The 22626-nt window shown below is 39.5% G+C and overlaps 2 protein-coding genes across 2 annotated transcripts in view; both read left to right on the top strand.

Moving 5' to 3' along the window:
* The window catches only part of MATK (megakaryocyte-associated tyrosine kinase), a 30525-nt gene extending 24740 nt beyond the window's left edge, over positions 1–5785 (top strand). Inside the window, exons 7-13 of the mRNA XM_089501278.1 lie at positions 443–508; positions 825–924; positions 1570–1654; positions 1732–1802; positions 2728–2923; positions 3168–3254; positions 5606–5785. Coding sequence (XP_089357404.1) covers positions 443–508; positions 825–924; positions 1570–1654; positions 1732–1802; positions 2728–2923; positions 3168–3254; positions 5606–5785 — 785 coding nt within the window. The remainder of the gene's footprint in view (positions 1–442; positions 509–824; positions 925–1569; positions 1655–1731; positions 1803–2727; positions 2924–3167; positions 3255–5605) is intronic.
* Positions 5786–7757: 1972 nt separating this feature from the next.
* On the top strand, positions 7758–14593 carry LOC149279378 (complexin-4-like). The gene is made up of 3 exons (XM_089501258.1): positions 7758–7927; positions 8257–8344; positions 14375–14593. The coding sequence occupies exons 1-3, from the start codon at positions 7758–7760 to the stop codon at positions 14591–14593; spliced, it is 477 nt and encodes a 158-aa protein (XP_089357384.1).
* Positions 14594–22626: the final 8033 nt, after the last annotated feature.

The raw sequence follows: 22626 nt of genomic DNA, 5'->3' as shown, positions 1-22626 counted from the left end.
ATTTAAAGGGCTGTGCCAGTGGAGATTCAGCACCGCTACGGATCGTAGTGTATATGTGTACTTTATTAACCCACTGATTCCCCACTAGAAATTAATGAGCTGCCCCACAGCAACTTTATAGCTGACTTTTCTTCATTATAATACATTATCAGCATTTGATGCAAACACTCAATAGTGCTTATTGCAGCTTCGGGTGTCTACTTGCCAACCTGTTACTAGACACACATTTTGTACATGGATTGAGTTAAAATTCATAGCCCTTTTTACTTAATACAATTCAGTAACCTAGCATTTAATGATATAGATTGAACTCTATGGAATCTAGTCTATATTGTCTAATAATTACCCTTTTCCCCCATTTTCACCTCTATTCCATCTCTGTATTTGCATGCCCATCCGTATACTTTTTATGTGTCCCCACTAAAATATTTCTCTGTCCTAGCCGGTTGGTTACTAAGTTTTCAGCATCTGACTCTGGGAAAGAAGATTGGAGAGGGAGAATTTGGAGGTAAGACTTTCTTGCAACCATTGCTTTTAACCCTTGTAGGCAAGCATTTTTGCAGAAAATCTTGATTCAAAAACATTTTACGTGAAACAAATCAGACTAAGAGAGTAACAAAATAATTATATTGCGGTGGCGTTGTTAAAAGTTATGCTAGAACACCTACAAAAGTCCTTTAAAGGGAAATTTGTATCATTTAATACATTAATTCATGTTAAACTTTGTCATTTACCTTGTATTTTATGGTCTAGTGTATATTATATTATGAATTGAAACAGCATGACACAAGTCCTAAGTGTTTTTTTTCCCCCTCTGATTTCAGATGTCATGCAAGGAGAGTACTTGGGTTGTCCTGTGGCAATAAAGAATATTAAGTGTGATGCCACTGCTCAGAATTTCTTGGCAGAAACAGCCACAATGACGTAAGTAGAAACATAGCCAAACCAGATTTAGTTCTTAAACTGCCCTTTAAACCTTTAAAGAGATGGTCTAATGGTCCCTGACACCCCTAATATAGAAGAAAGCATATTTGGCCATCCAAGCAAGTTTTGGAGAAGAAGCTCACTAGGGTTGGCTCTTCATAACATAAAGAGACGTTAGCAAGATGCAACTATTCTGCCGCTCGCCTTTTAGTGAATAAACCCAGGGTCAGATTGGGAATTTGAATGGGCCTTGGAACTTTTCAGAAGTAATGGTGTTCTAAGATAAAATGATACAAAAATACTTAAACATAATCCACGTGGATAGGAGCGTAACAGACATTCACAGATCATAGTTAATATGCGGTAGTCCATAAGACAGTTGAAACCAAGATAGTATGAATGTTATTACTATTTTTAGTGGTAAAAAAAGCCTACATCCTGGTGTGTGAATATGGAAAATCTGGCACCGGATATGTCGAAAGCATAATATATATATATATATATATATATATATATATATATATATATATATATAGAAGCATATAGTGTTCTAACTTTTGTTAACATAAATGGCTAGTTTTCTGCACCCTTTATTTACCCTTTAAAATGTATAAAATTTAAGTTGCATTTATGCTGTCTCCGCAGTAAATTACAGCACAAAAATTTGGTTACCCTAAAAGGAGTTGTACTGCACAATGGGCTATATTTGGTCATGGAGCTATTGGCTAAGGTAAGTCATACATAGGATAGTAGGGCTAAAAATGAATAGATGGGAATGCCATTTTAATTCTTTATTTCCTGCTGTAGGGAAATTTGGTGAACTATCTGCGATCTAGAGGACGGAGTATTGTCCCCCCCCAGCAACTTCGTTTTTCACTGTGAGCAATATCCATAGTGTTGATAACTTTCTTTTTCTATCTGAAAATACATACCACTTCTGGATGCATGATTTAGTAGTAAACTATTCTGAAAGGAATAGTGATCAGCTGATCTTACATTTACGTGATTTAAGGCAATATGGAGGTTTTTTTAGTGTTCTGAAAGTTTATGTTGCCCACATGTTGAATGCCTTTCTCATCTGCTTGCATAGGTGGCACCTTCTAGCCCTGCTATCAGAAAAGTTCAAAATTATGTCATTGCATTTGGTCATATAACACATTGAAGAAAACATTAGAACGCACCCGCAGACGTGCTATGTAGGGTAGAATTCACATTCTACAAGAAACTCTTATGTCCCATGCCAAAATGCTGTGTAGGCGTAAGTTTTATGTAGGGCAAAAGGGGTAGGTGCCTTGACCCTGGCTTATCTGAGTCCTACACTTTTTTGCTTCCACCACATGTGGGGTGAAGTGGCAGGGGATGCCACAGTTGTTACATGTGCATGAAACGTGGCCAGCTGAGTTAAATGTAGATCTCCCTGCTGCACTGTAATAAAAATAAAGATCTTTGTTTTGTGCCCATACTAAAAGATGAGCTAAAAAACATTGATGCCTCAGGCAGCACTCCGTCTCACAGGTGATGAGTGTGAGGATAGAGGGAGTGCTAATTTGGATGTCTATGATGGCAGACCTCCACTCATAAGAATAACAAGGAAGTGACATCCTTCCATGATAGACACATAGTCATCCCAAGGTCTAGACCCAAACAGTATTTAATGGGAGGGAAATAGGCTGAAAGGAGGCAGAACATGGTGGGTAGTGTTGATGGCCAATAGAAAAAATACATCAATCAACAGTGTTGCATGCCACTTTGATGAGGTATCATGCATTTGCTCATTTACATTTCTTATTTCTTTGATCCAAGGGACGTGGCTGAGGGCATGGCATACCTTGAGGAGAAGCGGCTTGTACACCGGGATTTGGCTGCACGGAATATTCTGTTGTCTGAGAATGAGGATGCAAAAATCAGTGACTTTGGTCTGTCCGAGTCACAGCTTCAGCTAGAAGACCTGGGTAGGCTTCCAATTAAGTGGACTGCACCAGAGGCCCTACACGACAAAGTGAGAAGCATCTTTAATTTACTAGTTTTGTAATTTATTCCATCCATCTAAATGTCATTTGTGTACACTGTCGTTAACAAAAATCTCAAATCAGATTGGATGAAAGCAGGATTGTAATTCAAAATAGTTACAAACAAGCAAAATAACAAACAAATTTGTAAATAGACACTGGTGTAAAATAGTTTAGCGACTTTATGAAGCACTTATTGCGTTTCTAACCATACTTTTTATCATGTTGGCCCAGAAATTTTCATCCCTCTCAGATGTGTGGAGTTTTGGGGTACTGCTATGGGAAGTATATTCCTATGGACGGTCACCATACCCGAAAATGGTAAGTGGTAATTGTGCTTAATGTGGCTGCTAAAATGTTAATTACAAATTTATATACATATATCTATATTATATATATATATGAGCAAAGAAGGCTGTGAAAAATTTCTTTAATGTTTAACCTTTTGATCTTTTCTTAAAAAAATACACAATATATTCTGCTGTCATGTTTATTAAAAAATTGTGAAATATTTCTATGACACAATTACTGAGTCTTTTCCTATAATGCCTGATGAGGTTGGAGAATAAATGGCAAGAGATTTGAGACCATTCCTCCATACAGAATCTCTTGAGAGGTCGATGCTGGTGGACTCACTTTTTTAGTTCACCCCACAGGTTTCCTAAGGCGTTCAAGTCAGGGGACTGGGATTGCCGTGGTAGGACCTTGATTTTGTGGTCAGTAACCCATAGTTTGGTGCTATTTTTAAAGAAAACATAAACATTAGTGCAATGGTAAAACAGTATTTTATCTAATGAACAGGAATACATGTATTAACATTTTTGGTATCTATTATGCAGTCCTGCTTTTGACAGGATATGTGATATACAAACAGAAATTTGGAAAACCAATAGCCGTTTTAAGGTCCCCCCTTAATTCATTATGCACCTAACTTATTTATATGCCACTCTGCTCCCCAGATATGCCACTCTGCTCCCCAGATATGCTACTCTGCTCCCAAATATGCTTTATGCCCCCCTTATATACCTTTTACCCCTAGATATGCCTTATAATCCAAGATATGCCACTCTGACCCCCCCCCCCCCCCCGATTTACAAATGCATCCCCTGACTTGCCCCCGGACTCCATGGTGTTTAGTGGGAGCAACCGGTGGACGTCTGCACGATGCACGTAGACAACCTATGCTGCTGCCTGCCACAAGTGCCGGCAGTAGTGGAGGTTGTCTGCGTGCACCACGCAGACGTTCACTGGCTGCTGGAGAGGAAGATCCAGGTCCCCTGCAGTGCTGCGGGGGATCTGGAAGCAGGGTTAAATGAAAAAGGAAAAAAACCTGCCTGGCGCCCAGAACAGCATGTCCCGGGCATCTGGCGATATGAATTGTGCATCCATGCTCTCAACCCCAATTATAGGCAGCACCCCCACTTTAAAGACTTAAAGTGGGGGGAAAAAGTGTGGCCTATAATCGGATCAATACGGTATCTTTTAGATCATTTTCCTGCTGGCCCATTTTCACCTTTTGGTGCAGTGAGGTGTTCATATTTAAGTGTGGGCATGAGGTACTTTTGCATATGGCTGTCTACTTATTGCCAAAAAACTCTATTTTGGTTTAATCTGACCATAAAACCCAATCCCATTTGAGGTTCCAGTAGTGTCTGTTTAACTTAAGGTGGTCAAGTTTTTTTTTTTTTGGATGAGAGTAGAGGGCTTTTTCTAGAAACATAGAAAGTGACGGCAGATAAGAACCATTAGGCCCATCCAGTCTACTCAACCTCTGAGTACTTTCCTTAGTACCTGGCCTTATCCTATATCTAGCTTAGCCTTATGCCTATCCCATGCCTGCTTACTGTATTAACATCGACCACTTCTGCTGGAAGGCTATTCCATGCGTCCACTACCCTTCCCGTAACGTAATATGTCCTCTCGTTGTGGTTGTATTTCTCCTTTTAAATAAACTCTCTTGCTTTATCTTGTTGATTCGCTTTAAGTATTTAAATGTTTCTATCATATCCCCCCTGTCACGTCTTTCTTCCAGGCTATATATATATATTAAGATCCTTTAACCTGTCCTGATAAGGTTTATCTTGTAATAAACCTTATCAGCAGCCCTTCTCTGCACTTTCTCCAACATATCTATATCCTTCTGGAGATACGGTCTCCAGTACTGTACACAATACTCCAAGTGAGGTCTCACCAGTGATCTGTGCAACGGCATGAGCACTTCCCTCTTTATACCTCTCGCTATACAACCAAGCATTCTGCTAGCATGTCCTGCTGCTCTACTGCATTCTCTGCCTACCTTTAAATCCTCAGAAACAATTACCCCTAAATCCCTTTCCTCACACGTTGAGGTTAGGACAGTACCAAATGTTCTATACTCTGCCCTTGGGTTTTTATGCCCCAGGTGCATTACTTTGCATTCCAAACAAAGTGTGGTCATGTAGGTGACATCAGATTGCAGTTTTGGAGACTATTCACAAATGATTAATATTTCAAGCCTCTCAGGGTTGGCTCATTAAGTTCTCAGGTATGTTTGCGATGCTGCGGTGAGTTTTCCACAAGTATTGCTCTTTGAAGCCCTCCGCCCTCCCATTTGTATCATGCTATTGGTAAGTATCCCCTTATCAGCAAGGGTAATTCCAGCTCATTATGCCATCTCTCACAATCTGTTGCAGTCAATAAAGAAAGCAGTTGAAGCATTGAAGCAAGGTTACCGTATGGAGTCCCCTGAGAATTGTCCACCAGTCATGTACAGCCTCATGAGAGACTGTTGGATGGAGGAGCCAGAGAAACGGCCCACTTTCAAGAAAATAAAAGAAAAATTAGAGAAAATGCTAAGGGAGAGTGAGTTCTGAGATAAGAAACATTCCAACTACTTATCTGCCACCAACCTGAAGACATCAGATTACCGGATGATATGCTAGTGACATTTGTCAACTGGTGTTTTGATGACATAGGCATTTGTAAAATTTGTAATATATTAGGACATGAGTGGAAATCAGCAAGCAGTATTTGTGTTCCACTTTCATCTGTCTGTTTTGAACCAGACCACAATATCACACGATATTCAATCATTGTTTTTTATTTGGCCCCTTGACCTACTCAAATTGTTAGAAAAAAAAATGGAGGTCCCACCACTGCACCGGTTGTACTTTTGGCTTTTACACACACAATATATATATATATATAAAGATTATTTAATACTTAAAATATAGTAAATGCAGATAAAATCATTAAGAGTTCTCGGGTGGCATCACTTCCTTCGTCTAGGGGTTAATACTTTATGCCCAGGTAGCACAAATAAAGAGCATGCAGGCAGACTATGCAAGGCTAAAACAGTCAGACTACATTGGGAATCAGTAAAGATGTTATAGGCCAAATTATCACACAATACAGCTACACAAATACTTTTCACACTATTTAAGAGGGGGGGTATTTCACTAGCATTTACCCCTAGGCGAATAAGCAGCAATGCACTCTACTTTGTGGAGTGTCCCAGGAAACCTTCGAACTGCTACTGCTCGGGGTCCAGTCCACTTAAATCACTTTATGGACCTAATAATCTAGGAACCCCGGGCTATCCATCGATACCTGGAGATTGCCACCGCTCCCTTGGGATCACCCCGAAACCAAAGATTTAGGGTTATACGGGCATTGCTGTGTTTGGTGGCCTGATTGTGGCGCCGGGCTGTCTGGGTAGGGTTTTATTTGTGGTGATGGGATTATCTGCTTTTCTGATAGAGTTTTGTATATAAGGCTGCATCTTTTCACAATAAAGTGTTCATTGTTTTAAGCTCAACACTGATTCTGTCTCATGATTGGGGTGGGCTGCTATAATCACTTACTGTCAAAGTCTCGGGAAGGAAGCAACAATATATACATATACGTATAGTCCAAGATAGCCAAAAACCAAATGAAGAAATGTTATATTCAAAGAAAAAAATCCCAAACTCATCAGAGTCCAAAAAAGAGTAAAAAATGAAGACGAAGTAGTAGAGAGTGCCAAATTGCACTGGACGGTACCAGAAAGACTGAGAGCCATTTAACTTCCTTCGAGGCTTTTTGTTGGGAAACTGTAGCGCCAAACTTATTGGACATCATGTTTGAAGCATCCATCTGGAGATTGTGACATCCAGCACCTGCATCAAACACAGTCGTACCAATCCAAGCCTATTATAAACATATTATAAACATACTTGGACATCGTGCATAGGAATGCTCTTTGTCTTAGTTACGATGGTGTGTACAGCAGGTAAGTGTCTCTGGATTGTGACTTTTTCTGCCAACCACCACATAATTTAGATGAGAATGAAGTATCTTCATGGGGCTCAATCCTCATTGTCTGTGCTACTTACCACCACTCCGTTTAGCATATACCAGCAGTACCACCACTGCATACACAACGAATGATGCAATAATTTTCTATGGTGTTGTTTAACTTACAGTCAACGGGTAATAAGGAAAGGAATGATGTATATTGTATATTTATTAATGATACCAATACAAAAATACTGTATGTTAGTATGTTATGTTAGCAGGGGTCAGATATTCCCTGGTCTTTGTGAAAGAAGGTACAGGTATTTCCACCTCTCTAATACTTAATGCTTTAAGCTGGTTAAGGCTGTCTGCAGGACACGTTCACCTTGTATAATGAAATAGAGCCAGGGGTATACACGCTGCAGAGCGAGTGAGAAAGAACATCAGAAAGGGCGTCTGAAAAAGAGAGACCGCAATTCCTAATTGCAATTACAATTATTCCGATAGGTAGTGTGTAATTTAGCAGGAAGTCTATATAGTGCAGAAGGAGAGACGTTGACATACATAGACATGGCTTTCATGTTGAAAACCATGATGGGATCCTCTATGAAGAATTTGGGGAACAACCTTGGTGGAGAAACAGAAGCTAAAGAAGACTCAGATGGGAAAGAGACAGCACAGTCCAAGGGCATGACCAGAGAAGAGTTCGAAGAGTATCAGAGACAGCTGGTGGAAGAAAAGTGAGTGCTATTTACTGCATGCAAAGTTTGTATACGTACATATTTTCGTGACTCCTTTACAGTATGTGCAAATGGTAGATAATGGTTACTTTTGATGGACAAATAATCATTTGTTTAAAAGATGATTAACAGAAATGATATAAATAATAAATAATAAATACTAAAAAATCTAAATGTAAAAAACATTTACTAATAAAATAGTAGATGCTAAGGTAGGGCTAACTTATGTAAGCTTATTTAAAGATATTCTTTCCAAGTACCCTGACAATAATGTATATTTCCATTATAGTTTCAAAAAAACCCTGATTTATTTAACTTTGTATATACAGGATAGAGCGGGATCATGTCTTTGCCCAAAAGAAAGCAGAGCGGGCAACAGTTCGAATGCACATAAGAGACAAATACAGACTACAACAGGTAAGGTGTAACATGATCTGACTATACTATATGAATTGTAGAAGCCGAGAATTGTGGCTTATTAAGCGTTACTACTGGGCCAAAACATAATACTTGGATTGCCCTATCTTGCCAAGATATATGATGGCAAGAGGGTATTGTAAGCCAAACGGGCTCTCTTTCCACATGCTGCAGATGAGTCTGCATCAAGCTCACATTGCGTGCTAGATAAGTGGAACAGCCTCCCCGCAGAAGTGGTACAGACTAATACAGTGAGGAAGTTTAAACATGCATGCGATAGGGATAAAGCTATCCTAAATAGAAGACAAGACCAATGGCTGATTAAGGTGCGAGTTCTTAACTACCATAAAATTATTATTTTTTTCCCTTGACACATAGTTCTGAAAAAAAAGTTAAATGAAGACAGATAAGTTAACTAATATAGCACTGGCAACCAGAAGCACGGGAAGGTTATGAATATTATCTTCTATTGATAGGTTTTTATGTAGCTGAATATGGAATTTGCAAGAATTTACACACCCCACTCAGTCAAAACATGAAACTCAGTCAGAAATGAAAGTTATGTTGTGGAACAATAAAAATAAAATAATTAAAATAGTTCCCTTAAATAGCATCCTTATCAAAAAGGTATAAGGATGTTAGCTTCGAGACTAATTTGGCCAAAATAGTGTATGTGTGTGTATCTATTCTACCGTTCAATAGTTTGGGAGGTTTAGAAATGTCTATGTCCATCAAAACATGAAATAGATCAGAAATACAGTGTAGACGATGATCATGTTCCAAATTACAGAATATTTAATGGAATATCTTCATATACGTACAGAGGCCCTTTAACAACAACCATCACTCTTGTGTTCCAATGGCAGATTGTGTAAGCTTATCCCAGTTTAAGTTTAAGTGTTAAAGGCTAATCATCATTAAAAATCCCTTATGTTGGCATAGATAAAAATTTCCTTGTTTTCCATGAAAACAGCTAAACAGCTAAGTGAACCCAAACGTTTGAACGGTAGTATGTATATATATATATATATATATACTATATATTATATACAGGGACAACAATCTCCGGCGTGTATGTGAAAAATCAGTGATCGGTATCCCTCATGGCCTTGATTTCTTCAAGTTTATCTATAGCTGATTCAGAGGTGTCAAACATGTAGGTGATGTCCTCAAAATGGATCCTCAAATTGGATGGATATAGTAGAGTTGATCTTATCCCCAAGTCGTGTAAGGCTTTACACACTGGAGGGAATTTTCGATTCATTCTAAGGCTCTGGGACTCCAGTGAACCAATGTGAGAGCCATTATCTCCAAATGGATAAAAGCTTGGAACACTGATAAACCTTCCCTACCAACATTCATCCAAGAGCACATCAAGGACTCATCCAAGAGGTCACAAAAGCAGCCAGACTAACATGTAAAGAACCGCAGGCCTTGGATGCGCAAGGTCATCTTCATTAAACTTATGGAGAACTGTATTGTGTCAGGGTGTAGAGTCAAAATAGGTTTTGTTTTTACCTATTGTTTAACCCCTTAATGACAAAGCCTGTACATGTACGGGCTCAAAGTGCATTGTTTGGGGACCACCCATTGTCCTTAAGGGGGAGATGTACCTTTGATGTCTTACTAACAATCATATGATGGTTTACAATGTGCTCCAATGTCTATTAGGAGTTGCATCTCCACTGACTGTGACACTTTCCCCCCCCTTTTCTTTGTAATGGTATACTGCTTGACTCTCTCCTCTAATAAAAACAACAGGCCTCATTTGCCTCAGTGTTAAAGTCAGTGTTCATGATACCAAAATAAGAAAGAGCATCCATGGGAGAGTTACAAGGCAAAAACCACTGCGGATCAAAAAAGAACACAAAAGCTCATCTCACATTTGGCAAAAGATCATCTTGATGACCCCCAACATTTTTGGGCTAATATTCTGTGGCCAGACAAGTAAAAAGTGGAACTATTCAGAACACATGCATCCCTTTATATCTGGTGTAAAGCAAACACAGCATTGCATACCAATAGTCAAACACAGTGGTGGTAGGGTGAGGGTCTGGGGCTACTTTACCGCTTCACGACCTGGCCGACCAGTAGCCTGACTTTGGCATCCCTAGAGACCATTTACCTCTCTCTGCTAAATCCTGGGTGACACTTCTGTCTAAGCTCAACCTCAGATTGTGTGGTCATTCAGATGAATACCCCTCTGCTACACTGGTCCTTTGGAGGTGTCCTCTCATTGCCCTTCTCAGCTGATAACCATTATCCTGCATACCGAACTCCTCAATCCTTATCCTAACAGACCTAAATCTCAAGCAGAGTTTGGCTATGTAGGAGGACAATTATACGAACCACACAAGCAATTCCTCTTTTGAATAGCTCAAAAGAAAACAAAATTAAGGTTTTGCAGTGGCCTAGTCAACCTTACTTGATTCCAATTGAGATGCTGTAGCATGACCTTAAAAAGGCAGTTAATGCTTGAAAACCCTCCAATGTTGCTGAATTAAAACAATTCTGCCAAGAACAGTGGCCCGAGTTCCTCTACAGAAATGTAAAAAACTCATTGCCAGTAATCGCAAGTGTTTGATTGCAGTTGTTGCCGCCAAGGGTAGCACAAGCAGTTATTAGGTTTAGGGGCAATTTCTTTTTCAGATGGGTGATATAGGTTTTGATTAGCGCTTTACCTTCAATAAATGAACTGATCATTTAACCCCTTGATGACAATTGCCTCCCCGGGGCGTCAACATCCGCCATACGTTTAGGAGGCGATCAATGATCACCTCCTAAACTTAAATGGTGTCGCCGGAATGCCTCGATCAGGAGGCATCCAGCGACACCAAACACTTACCCTAGGATGGACTGTGAGCGCTCCGGAGAGCGGTCACAGCCGCAGCTGCACGCAGTCTTCACCATCCGCAAGATGGCGGCGGCCCGGGAAAAAACCAAAAAAGATGCAAAAGTTCGCTAGAAGGTCTCCAGACCCTCTAGAGAACTCTGGCTCCACTTGCAGGTTGAATACAGGTACTGCATTCAACCATGCAAGTCAATGGAGCCCAGCTTTCTAATCATAGTGTGATTAGTAAAAATAAATAAAAAAATAAAATAAAATTAATAATAATTAGAAAAAAATAGGAAAAAAACCAGTAACATTTAAAAATAATTTCCCTCTGATGTCACTATCAGGGGAACCTTCAAGTTGAAAATTTTTTTTAAAAATGTTTTAAAAAAGGCAAAAAAAAATAAAATATATATATTAAAAATATATTTTTGTGAGCAAGTCCTAAAATTAGCACATTAGCTTAAAACAATTCTCGCATGGAAAGAGTTAAAATACTGGCATATTAAATGCCCATGGGGTGTCTACTTTTAAAAAAATTTATGATTTGATGTGGTAAATTAAATCGGCCGGGTTCAACAATGTCCCAATTTACACGGGGGGGAAGGATGGCCACACATCTAATTTCCAATTAGAAAAATGCACACGTACCAAATGTGGCCTTTTAGTTCCCCCAAAAAATGACAAACCCATGCATGTGGGGTATGTTGCTGAACACATATTGGGGTGTCGTGTGACAGCGGCATATACCAGGAGCTGTAAATTCATACATAACATAGGTGTGTGGGGGAAAAATACACACAAAAGAATACTACTGCAAACTTTGAAAAAATTCCAGTGGTAAAATGTGTGCATGCAAAGAGTTAAAATACCAGCATTTAAAATACCCTGGGGTGTCTAGTTTTCAAAAATATATGGCTTTATTGGGCACACTGAAATGGCCCGGCTCAAAGATGTACCAAATAGGGCATGGGCAGTGGATCCCCAAATGCCAAAGTTCAACGTTGAAAAATGCGCATGCCCCAAATGTGGTCCTTTTGCCCCCAAACAGCCAGGCAAAATCATTCATGTGAGGTATCGCTGTACTCAGGAGATATTGCTGAACACATATTGGGGTGTTTTGTGATAGTGACATATACGAGAACCTTTTAATTCATACCTGAAGTAAAATGTGTGTGAAGAAACAAATGCAAAAAAATGACTACCACAAAGTTTGACAAAGACTGGTGGTAGATATGGTGCATAGAAAGAGTTAAAATACTAGCATTTGAAATATCCTGGGGTGTCTAGTTTTCAAAAATATATGGCTTTATTGGGCATACTGAAATGGCCCGGCTCAAAGATGTACCAAATAGGGCATGGGCAGTGGATCCCCAAATGCCAAAGTTCAACATTGAAAATGCGCATGCCCCAAATGTGGCCCTTTTGCCCCCAAACAACCAGGCAAAATCATTCATGTGAGGTATCGCTGTACTCAGGAGATGTTGCTAAACACATACATGTGTGTTTTATGATAGCGACATATACCAGAACCTGTTTATTCATACCCAAAGTAAAATGTGTGTGAAAAAACAAATGCAAAAAAAATTACTACCATAAAGTTTGACAAAGGCTGATGGTAGAATTAGTGCTTTGAAAGGGTTACAATACTAGCATTTGGAATACCCTGGGCTGTCTAGTTTTCAAAAATATATGACTTGATGGGGTAAATCGCATTGGCCGGCTTCAAAGATACCCAAAATGGCACGTGGGGGGAAGAATTACCAGATTTGGAAAAAATGGCTTTGAAATAGCAAAACGCTACCTGTACTTATTGCCCCATAATGTGTAGAAAAAAGCAAAAAAACATATAAACATTGGGTATTTCTAAACTCAGGACAAATAGTAGAATCTATTTAGCAGGTTTTTTCATTTTATAGATGAGTAAAAGATTTTTCAACTAAAAGTTCAACTAAAAAAACAGTCATTTTTTTTCTAAATTCTTCACCATATTTTATACATTTTTTAATAGTAAATAATATGATACAATCAAAACAATGTCATCTAAAGAAAGCCCTTCTTGTCCTGAAAAAAACAATATCTAATGTGTGTGGGTTCAGTAAATGGGAAAGAAGAAAATTACAGCTAAACACGAGCAGCGCAGAAATGTTAAAACGGCCATTGTCACGAAGGGTACAAAAAGTTAAATCAGCCTTTGTCACGAAGGGGTTAAAAGCTGCATTTTGTGTTTACTCACATCATCTTTTTCACAACACTGCACAAGTTCCTCCACAGCAAACTCATCAAACCATGTCTTCATGGAACTTGGAAAGGGCCTTCCCCCAAAGTGGTGCAAGAAACTTGGAAGCAAGCAATTGTTTTAAATGTATTTGTATGCTGTAGCACTAATATCACTCTTCACTGGAACTAAGAGGCCTAGCCCAAACCCTAAAAAACAGCCCAGGACCATTATCCCTTCTCCACCAAACTTTTCAGTAGACACTATGCATTTCGGTAGGTAGCTTGCTCTTGGCTTATGCCAAACCTAAATTTGTCCATCAGACTACCAGACCCCGTAGTGAGGACAGGCGATTTTAGGATCTACATGCTTCGGCACTCAGTAGCCCCGCACTGTGAGTGTGCATGGTCTACCACTATGAACTATGAACTTGATGTTGAAGATTCTTCTACTTCACAATAATAGCACTTTGAGTAGGCAAAAAGTTCCTGAACTGACATGTGGCAAAGATGGCATCCTATGACCGTGCACATAGTCACTGAGCTCTTCTGTATGATCTATTCTACTGCCAATGTTTGTCTATGGATATGGCTGCCTAATGCCTATGTGCTTGAATTTATATATCTGTTAAGATTGTCCAAGTACAATTGTGGCTCATTCACTAAAACAGGAGTTAGCTGTAGAGTTTACTGATTACTTTTAACTAAATTATGAAGTTTTATAACTCTAAAGATACATTTTGCAGTAATCATATATCTTGCTTCTTTCACTATTATGCATTTTTTTGGCACCTTTTGTGTTCCAACTTCATAGCTTGTGTATATTATTTTGTGATTATTGGGTATTTAAGTTTTTTAAAAATCACTTTGGCTCCTCTGGGTGCTCAAGAAGTACAGGTAACAGACTTGTTTATGAAAGGAATTGCCAGCATGAATATAATGAACATTTCTATTTACTTTAAATATAACATTTTTTACAGAGTGAGAAGGATGATGCCCAGCTGCAGATGGTGGGTGGAGAAGTGGAACTCCCTGAAGACCTGGCTAAAATGGTACAAGAAGATGAGGAGGAAGAGGAAGAACAAGGCTCCTTTATGTCTATGATTCCAGAGCTTGACATTGATGCCATGAAAACACGTGCTCAAGGGACAATCACAGAGGTCAAAAGAATGGCAGAGGAAAAGTGTAATCTCATGTGACACCCACATAATTCACTATGGACTACTCTTACCAAATACAGCCTCCACACACGATTGGCATTGCTCTGTAGAATAATCTACAAACTTTTTGCATGAGATATCTCCGCGAACAAGGAGAGGGATATGTTACTGACTCTAGTAACTTAACGCAAATCATTTAAATGATTTTAAAAGATTCTTTGTGTTGTTGGGGGATAACTATCCCTAATTTATCCCTAAGCTAGCAGGCACATTATAAACAACAAAGGGTCCTCTGTACCTAATGTACCGGGTCTGTCATGGTCTGTCAATTTTAGTTTTGTTATACTCTTTGAATGTATGCATTGTAAGAAGCACTATGTAGATTGCTGACACTATCTAAATAAAAGCTAATAATAATAATAATAAAGTCTGTGGACCATAGAAGGCTAATCTGAGCATTTCTGGGTACGTTTAATGATCCCAGGATTTATGATGTGTTTTGGTACCAGCCCTTGTTATAAAAAAGAGGGGAAAACACTCAGTAATAGGGATTTACTGCAACTTCAATACCAGGAGCTGTACCATGTGAAGGCCACATGAGGGCTCAATTGAAGCCCTCGTCACTAGAATGCAATACACAGGTTTAAAAAACCCTATAAACATTCTTTCATAGAATCATGTAGCGGACACCGTCGGATTTTTCTAAGTATAAGAAGATCCTTTTTACCCACAGTTAAACATTCACATTTCCTAAAACACTGTACTGAACAACTATTGAATTGAAGTTTTTTTATTATTGTATTGGCAAGCATAACTTTATTTAATTTTAAAATAAAAAACAAAATTATTTGGGACATAGTATAAATTCAGTACAATTCATCTAAGAATCATCAAAAGTACAACATCCAATACTTATGATACTTGAGCGTTATTAAATCTCTCTTATGATACTGCTATAGAATCAGTTTTACCACCCCAAAATAAAGTTAAACAAATTAAGACAATGCCATTCAACTACAATCCTAACAGAGGATTTTTTGTAGATATCCTTATGTCACTTGAAAAGCTAGAGATTCTTTTGCACAAAGCTGGACCCACCATAGGAAGGACTTTGTGTCAGGACTTAACACGGTAACCGCCGCATCCAATGCAAGCAGAGCCACGTGGTTGCAGGATTTCAAATAACGCAGTTGAAGCCTGTTATGCGACCTCACCTCCCAGCTGACCTCGGATGAACTCGGGAGAGCTTCAAGGGCACTGTGACACTTAAACCATGAACCATTCATCTCACCAACATAAATGCATAAACAGAATTTGATGGGAGATAAGAATCATAGTCATTTTTCCTGCTTTAAACTCTCAAATTGTAATCAGTCCTTGGTCTCACCTTAGATTCAGGATAATCGTATGCCCATGCAGTGTTCTAAAAAGCTTGCCTAAAGTTTTTCATAGGTGTCCTTAGTTCCTATGCGTTCAAAGCCTGCAGTAACATTTTTCTACATAGTTCTTCAGTGTCGCCTCTCCCAGTTGGACTTTGAACTAAATAGGGCACTACTATCCTGCAGACATATGCATTTGGATTCCTATGAATTTTTTTTTAAATTGCCATCGTTTCATACGCATGACCGAAAACGAGGAGGGAACAAAAGAAACGAAAATGAAGCAGAGAGCTCTGAATTTTTATTCTCACATTCTCATTCACACACACTCTCTCTCAACCTCTCTTATGCTCTCTCATTATGTCTCTCTACCTCCTCCGCCGACCCTCCGCTGTCCCTGTCTCCTGTCCCGCAGCTCCGCTTTTTCTCTTGTCACTTCTTGTTCTACTTACCTCTTACTTCTGTCTTCTTTCTTTGTAAGCTTAACCACGTGTCTTCTTTCTTTGTCTGCTTCTTTGGTTTCCAAATGGACAAAAGGGCAGGAAACAATTTGTTAAAAAATAAACCAAACAAAACAAAATTTGAAAACAAATAGACCAAAAACAAAGCAAAACATTAGTCTGATGATCGTTGATCGTTTTTCATCCATTTGTACAAGTCTACTATGCTGTGTTGAAATTGGAAGCCATGTCTAATATAAAACCATATATTGCCGCACATTCTGGTCTTTTTGGCAATATACAGCTTCCATATGAGATGTCAGATGCCATTTGTTGCATCTGCATATACACATTTAAGTTGTACTCAAGGTTGCGTGTGATGTAATCACTGCAGTGTTCCAATCTCCCAGAAGCACCCCATTTGCAATGGCAAACTAAGGGAGTGCCATTGGATCATGGGATACATAGAAAATCACATATAAATGTAGTTACTGACACTCTAGTATACCATACAGTAACATGCACACACAAGCTAACAGCACTCACACATGCTAACACCATATACACACACATGCATGCTAACACCATATATTAACAAATACTCACTGTACCACCATACACTCTCCAACACCATATACTCGCACACTCATTCACTTTAACACCATACACTTAGACATGGATACTAATACCTAATAACATACACACACATGCTAACACATATACTAACACACGCACACTCCATTGCCATACAGTAACACACACACATGCTAAGACAATATGCTCACACACGTGTTAACACTATACAGTACATACAATATAGGCACTCACTCTACCATTCAGTTACACATGCACACAAATACACATACACTAACATCACTTTAACACCATACTCTTACACACACACTGCATCTCCCATCATCAGTGCAGCTTCCCACAAGTAACATAAAATCTCAGGTATAATATGCACAATTTCACCCCTTTTCGATGTGCATATTAGACCCTGGTACAAATTTGTTTATGCTGCATGGTTGCTCCATGTGTGTGTTCAGTTCCCACATGTTTGTGGGGCCAAGTCACAATCCATGATATGCTCCTATGAACAGAAGCATTGAAAGTATTCAAACAAATAATGTAAACAAATCTCCAACAGAACTGACCTGGAAATTAAAGGTGCTTCCAGGTCAGTTACTCTCAGTTTAATGGCATTTCAGGTCACTGGTTATCAGATTCACACATCAATGTTAGTGGCCTAAACATATCACACTGGTGCATATTATATCTGGTATACCCCATATTAGAACAGTACATGTGTGAACACATTTGGTAAACAATATTAAATGTTTATAGGGGTTTTAGATAAAGGATTAAGTATATATTATTTAATTACTAAAATTTAAAAACATCTTAGGAGTTCACTTTTAAGTTTGTAATAAACCAAAATGTCCTTGTATGTATAGGTACATCTTCAATTTGATCTGACCACTTTAACTCTGTTATATATTTTTCTCACCTCAAGTCATTGCATATAACTCAACTGTAAATTCTTTAGTTTTAATTTATGGTTAAAATAATGGGATGTCATATTCCATATCTTGGAGCTCTCAAGGTTTGACCCTGAGTCTCAGTGTTTTGCCCCAATCTTAGGGTTCCAGGGTGAAGGGATAGATTCTTAGGGCACACAGTCTGGAACTGACTACTTCCTATTCTACACTGCTGGCATCACATCCAAAACTCCCATTTGGTGGTTTGCTACTAGTATGTTATGGTTGATATCCTTATTTGGGAACTTTCTAAATGAGCTGACCCAGGGACTCTTAATTCTTTAATAGCCCATTGTGAAGATTCTATGTAGTCACTGGCCAAATGTGTTACCCAAATTAAAGGACTGCATTGGGAGGCAGGTCCCGCGTATCCCGCGGGACCCGCCAAAAAACTTGCGGGGGCGGGCGGGAGCGGGCGGTCAGGCACTGTACCTGCGGGTCCCGGTAATCCCGCGCAGTCCCGCAAGGCTGCCTTCTCGCTGCTCCATTACAGTGTTTCCTAATTTGCTCCTCCCAGGAACAAGGCGGAGTCACGCGATGTGACGTAACTTCCTGTGACTCGGCCTTGTTCCTGGGCGGAGCAAGAGAAGAGAGGCTGTGAGGGAACAACTCGAGGGCAGCCTTGTGGGACTGCGCGGGAAATCAGGTAAGGAGACGGGCGTGATTGGCCACAAATGTGGCGGGAGCGGGCGGGATTGGCCACAAATGTGGCGGGAGCGGAACACCCACATAGCGGGAGTGGAATTAAAAACAGCGGGAGCGGGATTAAAAAAGCAGTCCCGCGCAGGGCTCTAACCGAAATGGCTCTAATCCTGGTCCTCATGGGAACCTTGACTTGTCACTATTTACAGATACACTTAATTGAACCACCCGCATACAATCAGGGATATCAACCATAACACCAAAAGCACCAATTAGGAGTCTTATATATCATCACAACTGTGACCCTGAGATTGGGGCAAAAAACAGAGAGTTTCCAAGTATTGGAAATCAGAGTATTAGAGTGATTTGGTTAACACGTTTGACAAGTGGCTATATGTAGTCTTCATAATGGACCATTATAGGGTTAATATTAAAACAGTATCAGGGTCAGCTTATTTAGAAAGTTCCAAGGTTCACACATTCACTCATAGGCAGGTTGGTGGAGATGGAGCTCAGTGGGGGTTGTGTTAGTGTGCGAGTAAGCGTGTTAGTGTTTTGTGTGTTGGTAACAGTGAAGAGGGTCCTCCCCCATGCCAAAAGGTGCCAGACCTTCCATGCATTCAGTAGTGTCAAAAGTACTGTAAACAGAAACAGTGGCCCCTAAGTGTCAGTAGTGTATAGTACCATAATCTGTGTAACATTGAATTTTAAGGGCGTGCGTGATGTTTGTTTCTTAATAAGATTAATAAGAAGAATGCCTGCTTAAAGGGTAAATCTGGTCCTCATGGACAAATATATATAACCTTCTGTTTATGTGATTCTATTTGTGCCCCCCCGGCAATGTACATGAACCCCTTCATCACAACCCATGGAGTAGCTGACACAGCATCTTGCAGCATCTGAGCTGCTTTGTTTCTAATAGGATTGGGGGTTAAATCTGTCATTAAACTGCCACCAGTCGCAGAGCTGCCTCTTAACCAATTAACCACCAATTAGCGGAATGGAGACATTCTGCATTAATATTTTAATGTGATGAATCCGATCAAAGCTTTACGGACCCCCCCAGAGCCATGCAAACTCCTCCCGGCTACAGGTGTTAGAACAGCATGGCACTTTGAACCGGTGCTGTTGTGCGTGGGTTAATGTCCCTTTAAGGAATGAACAAAGTATCCAGAATCCTGAACATCCACTTTCTGTTTATCTTTTTTCTGATTCCATACATTTACGGTATTACTTGATTAATCCATTGAAATATACAAAGTGTTCCTATTAAATATATTTGTAAAATATATTTTGTTTTGTATATGCAACAATAATAACAATTCACAATTTCTGTTGCTCTAACATTACTAATAACAAGTTGGCACTGGTTCATTAGAAATACAAAATCTATTAGGGGATAGGTATTTGGTAGCAAACCTATTTTAATGAGCAATATATCTACAGAAGTACATTATGTTACGGCACTATGGTAAATAAAAGGTTAGGATAGCATAATGGAGGTAAATGAGGGACTGAGGGTGAAAACAAATGTAATTGAAATAGGAATACCTTCCCATATTTCAGATAGTGGCAATTTTATTTTTATGGGTATACTTAGAGGTGCGGTTAACGGACAGGGCTGAAGCAAGAGTTTTTATTTTGTGACGTTATATATATACATATAGTGGCCAGCAAAAGTAAATGAACCCATTGGAATTACCTGGTTTTCTGCATTAATTGTTCATAAAATCTGATCTACATCTAAGTCATAAGTATAGACAAACATAATGTGCTTAAGCTAATAAAATCGATAAACTTTCATGTCTTTATTGAACACACCTATTAAACATTACAATGCTGGCAAAAAAAGTAAGTGAACCCTTGGATTTAATAACTGGTCGAACCTCCTTTGGTAGCAATAACTCAAACAAGCACTTCCTGCACAATGATCAGGAGGAATTTTGGACCCTTCTTTCTTAGGCTGTCTGCATGTCCATGTTCTTAGGATGTCTAGTGTGAACCATGGGCGTAGGAACCCCTAAAAATCTGGGGGGGACAGCATTTTCCCCCATCAGATCCCCACTTTCTCCACATCTCTCACACTATCTACCCCCTCCCTACCTTCCCTTCTCACACTATCTACCCTCTCCCTACCCCCTTCTCACTAGTTACCCTCTCCCTACCCTCCCTTCTCACTAGCTACCCTCTCCCTATCGCACTCATTTTTCACTGTGAGAAAATATGGCCCTTAATAAAATATGCAGATTAAAATAAAGTAAATGACACAAAACCTTTACTTTTCCTCTCACTGATTTCTGGGCCTAGAAAGTTTTGTGACTACAAATTCAGGACTCAGGATAATTAAAAATGAAATAGTTCTATTTATTCTAGGGATGCGCCAAAATGAAAATTCTGCACCAAAATGAAAATTCTGGACCAAAACATTCACGGTTCACTTAGCCAAAACCCCACCTTTAAAAATAATAATAAAACCTCACATTTTTAATAAAAGTATGTAACAAACCACAATTGGACAAAAAAAATTAGCAATATGACTTGGCATGACAGGAGTGTGATTAATTCATTCACAGATTCATTCCCTCAATCACGCATACTGATTCAAACACCCTCCCCACCCCCCTACCTGCACTGCAGCTCCTCGATGCCGCTCACAGACTTCAGAAGGCGCGGCCTCCCTCTGCGTTCTCTGGTACTGCACAGAGGAAGCAGGATGTGATGTGATGTCACGTGAACTCTGCTGGGTTCCGCTTCCTCTGTGCAGTACAGAAGACCCTCCCACAGGTAAGTAGCAGGGGTTACTGGGGGGGGGGATCTGTCCCCCCCGTCCCCCCGGTTCCTACGCCCATGGTGTGAACAATTCTCTTGAGGTCATTCTACAGCATCTCTAGTGGGTCAAGGTCTGGGCTCTGACTGGGCCCCTTCAAAAAGTAGACTTTTATTTTTGGAACCATTCCGTAGTAGATTTTAATTGAGGTTTATGGCCATTGTCCTGCTGCATTTGACAACTTCTACTGAGCTTCAGCTAAGAGATAGACACGATAACATTATCCAGAATGATTCCTGGATAAACTTGGGAATTCATTGTCCCCTTGATGATAGCAAGCTGTCTAGGCCCTGAGGTAGCAAAGCAGCCCTAAATCATGGTGCTCTGTCTTTACCACTGGGATGACGTTTGCGTTTAGGCAAGCCGATCATGATCAATGCATGGCTATTGAGCCCTGCTTGCGGACTACTTTGTGGCACAAAGTTTCTCCCTCTTCACAAAGCACTAAAAAATAAAAAGATTTTCTAAAAATTAAAAAAACTAAATAGGATTTTGACCCAAATGTTCATTTTACTTTAATTAATGTCTGGAATTTTCCTTTAAACAGCTGCCAGCATTCTGCAAGGGCACATTGTGAACATATGGATGCAAACTAATTTCATGTCATGCTCTTGCCACATTTTTCAACCTAATAGGAACACTTGGCAATAGTCCTTAAATATATATTTTCTGAAATTCTGTGTCACTAATACATTTTAATAAATAACTAATATATTTAAAAAATATGTGGTGAGGATTTTATAACAAAATTGGCTACTTTTAGATTGAAGGGGATACTTGAAGGGCTAAACTAACCTGGTACAAAAATCTCAATATAGAAATGTACCGCAATGTGTTAATACATCCATAAGAATGTTGTGCTGTTTTTCTAAGATTAAATCAATGTTGAATGAATTACTCTTTTCTTTTCCGGTTCACTTCATTCTTCATCTGCAATTATAACATATGATTTCATCATATCATTTGAATTAAGGTAACCACATGGTCTCTCTTCAATTTTTACTTGAAGGTGTGTTGCAGGCCTAGATTGGCCATCTGGCAAACCAGGTAAATGTTTGGGGATCTGGATGCGGGTGGCACACTTACACTTACCCCTCAAGTAGATCTGGTCCCTCAGTAAGTGGCACACTGTAAGGGTGTAGCTGCAGATGGGGGTATGTTACTAAGATGCTGCTAGCTTTCCATCCCCAGTCTAGCCCTGGTGTGTGAAAAGCAGTGGTGTTTTTAAAGTGGTTGCTGTCCT

This window comes from Sceloporus occidentalis, unplaced genomic scaffold, assembly GCF_023333645.1.
Source record: "Sceloporus occidentalis isolate IW3139 unplaced genomic scaffold, rSceOcc1.0.p SCAF_169, whole genome shotgun sequence".
NCBI classification, from domain to species: Eukaryota; Metazoa; Chordata; class Lepidosauria; order Squamata; family Phrynosomatidae; genus Sceloporus; species Sceloporus occidentalis.
The sequence above is the reverse complement of the archived record's forward strand: the minus strand, read 5'-3'. Positions and strand labels throughout refer to the sequence as shown.

Bases quoted from the DNA above. Each gene is read 5' to 3' on its own strand.
- LOC149279378 (XM_089501258.1), top strand. From the start codon at position 7,758: ATGGCTTTCATGTTGAAAACCATGATGGGATCCTCTATGAAGAATTTG. The intron at 7,928-8,256 runs GTGAGTGCTATT...TTGTATATACAG, and splicing joins AGACAGCTGGTGGAAGAAAA to GATAGAGCGGGATCATGTCT. The intron at 8,345-14,374 runs GTAAGGTGTAAC...CATTTTTTACAG, and splicing joins ACAAATACAGACTACAACAG to AGTGAGAAGGATGATGCCCA.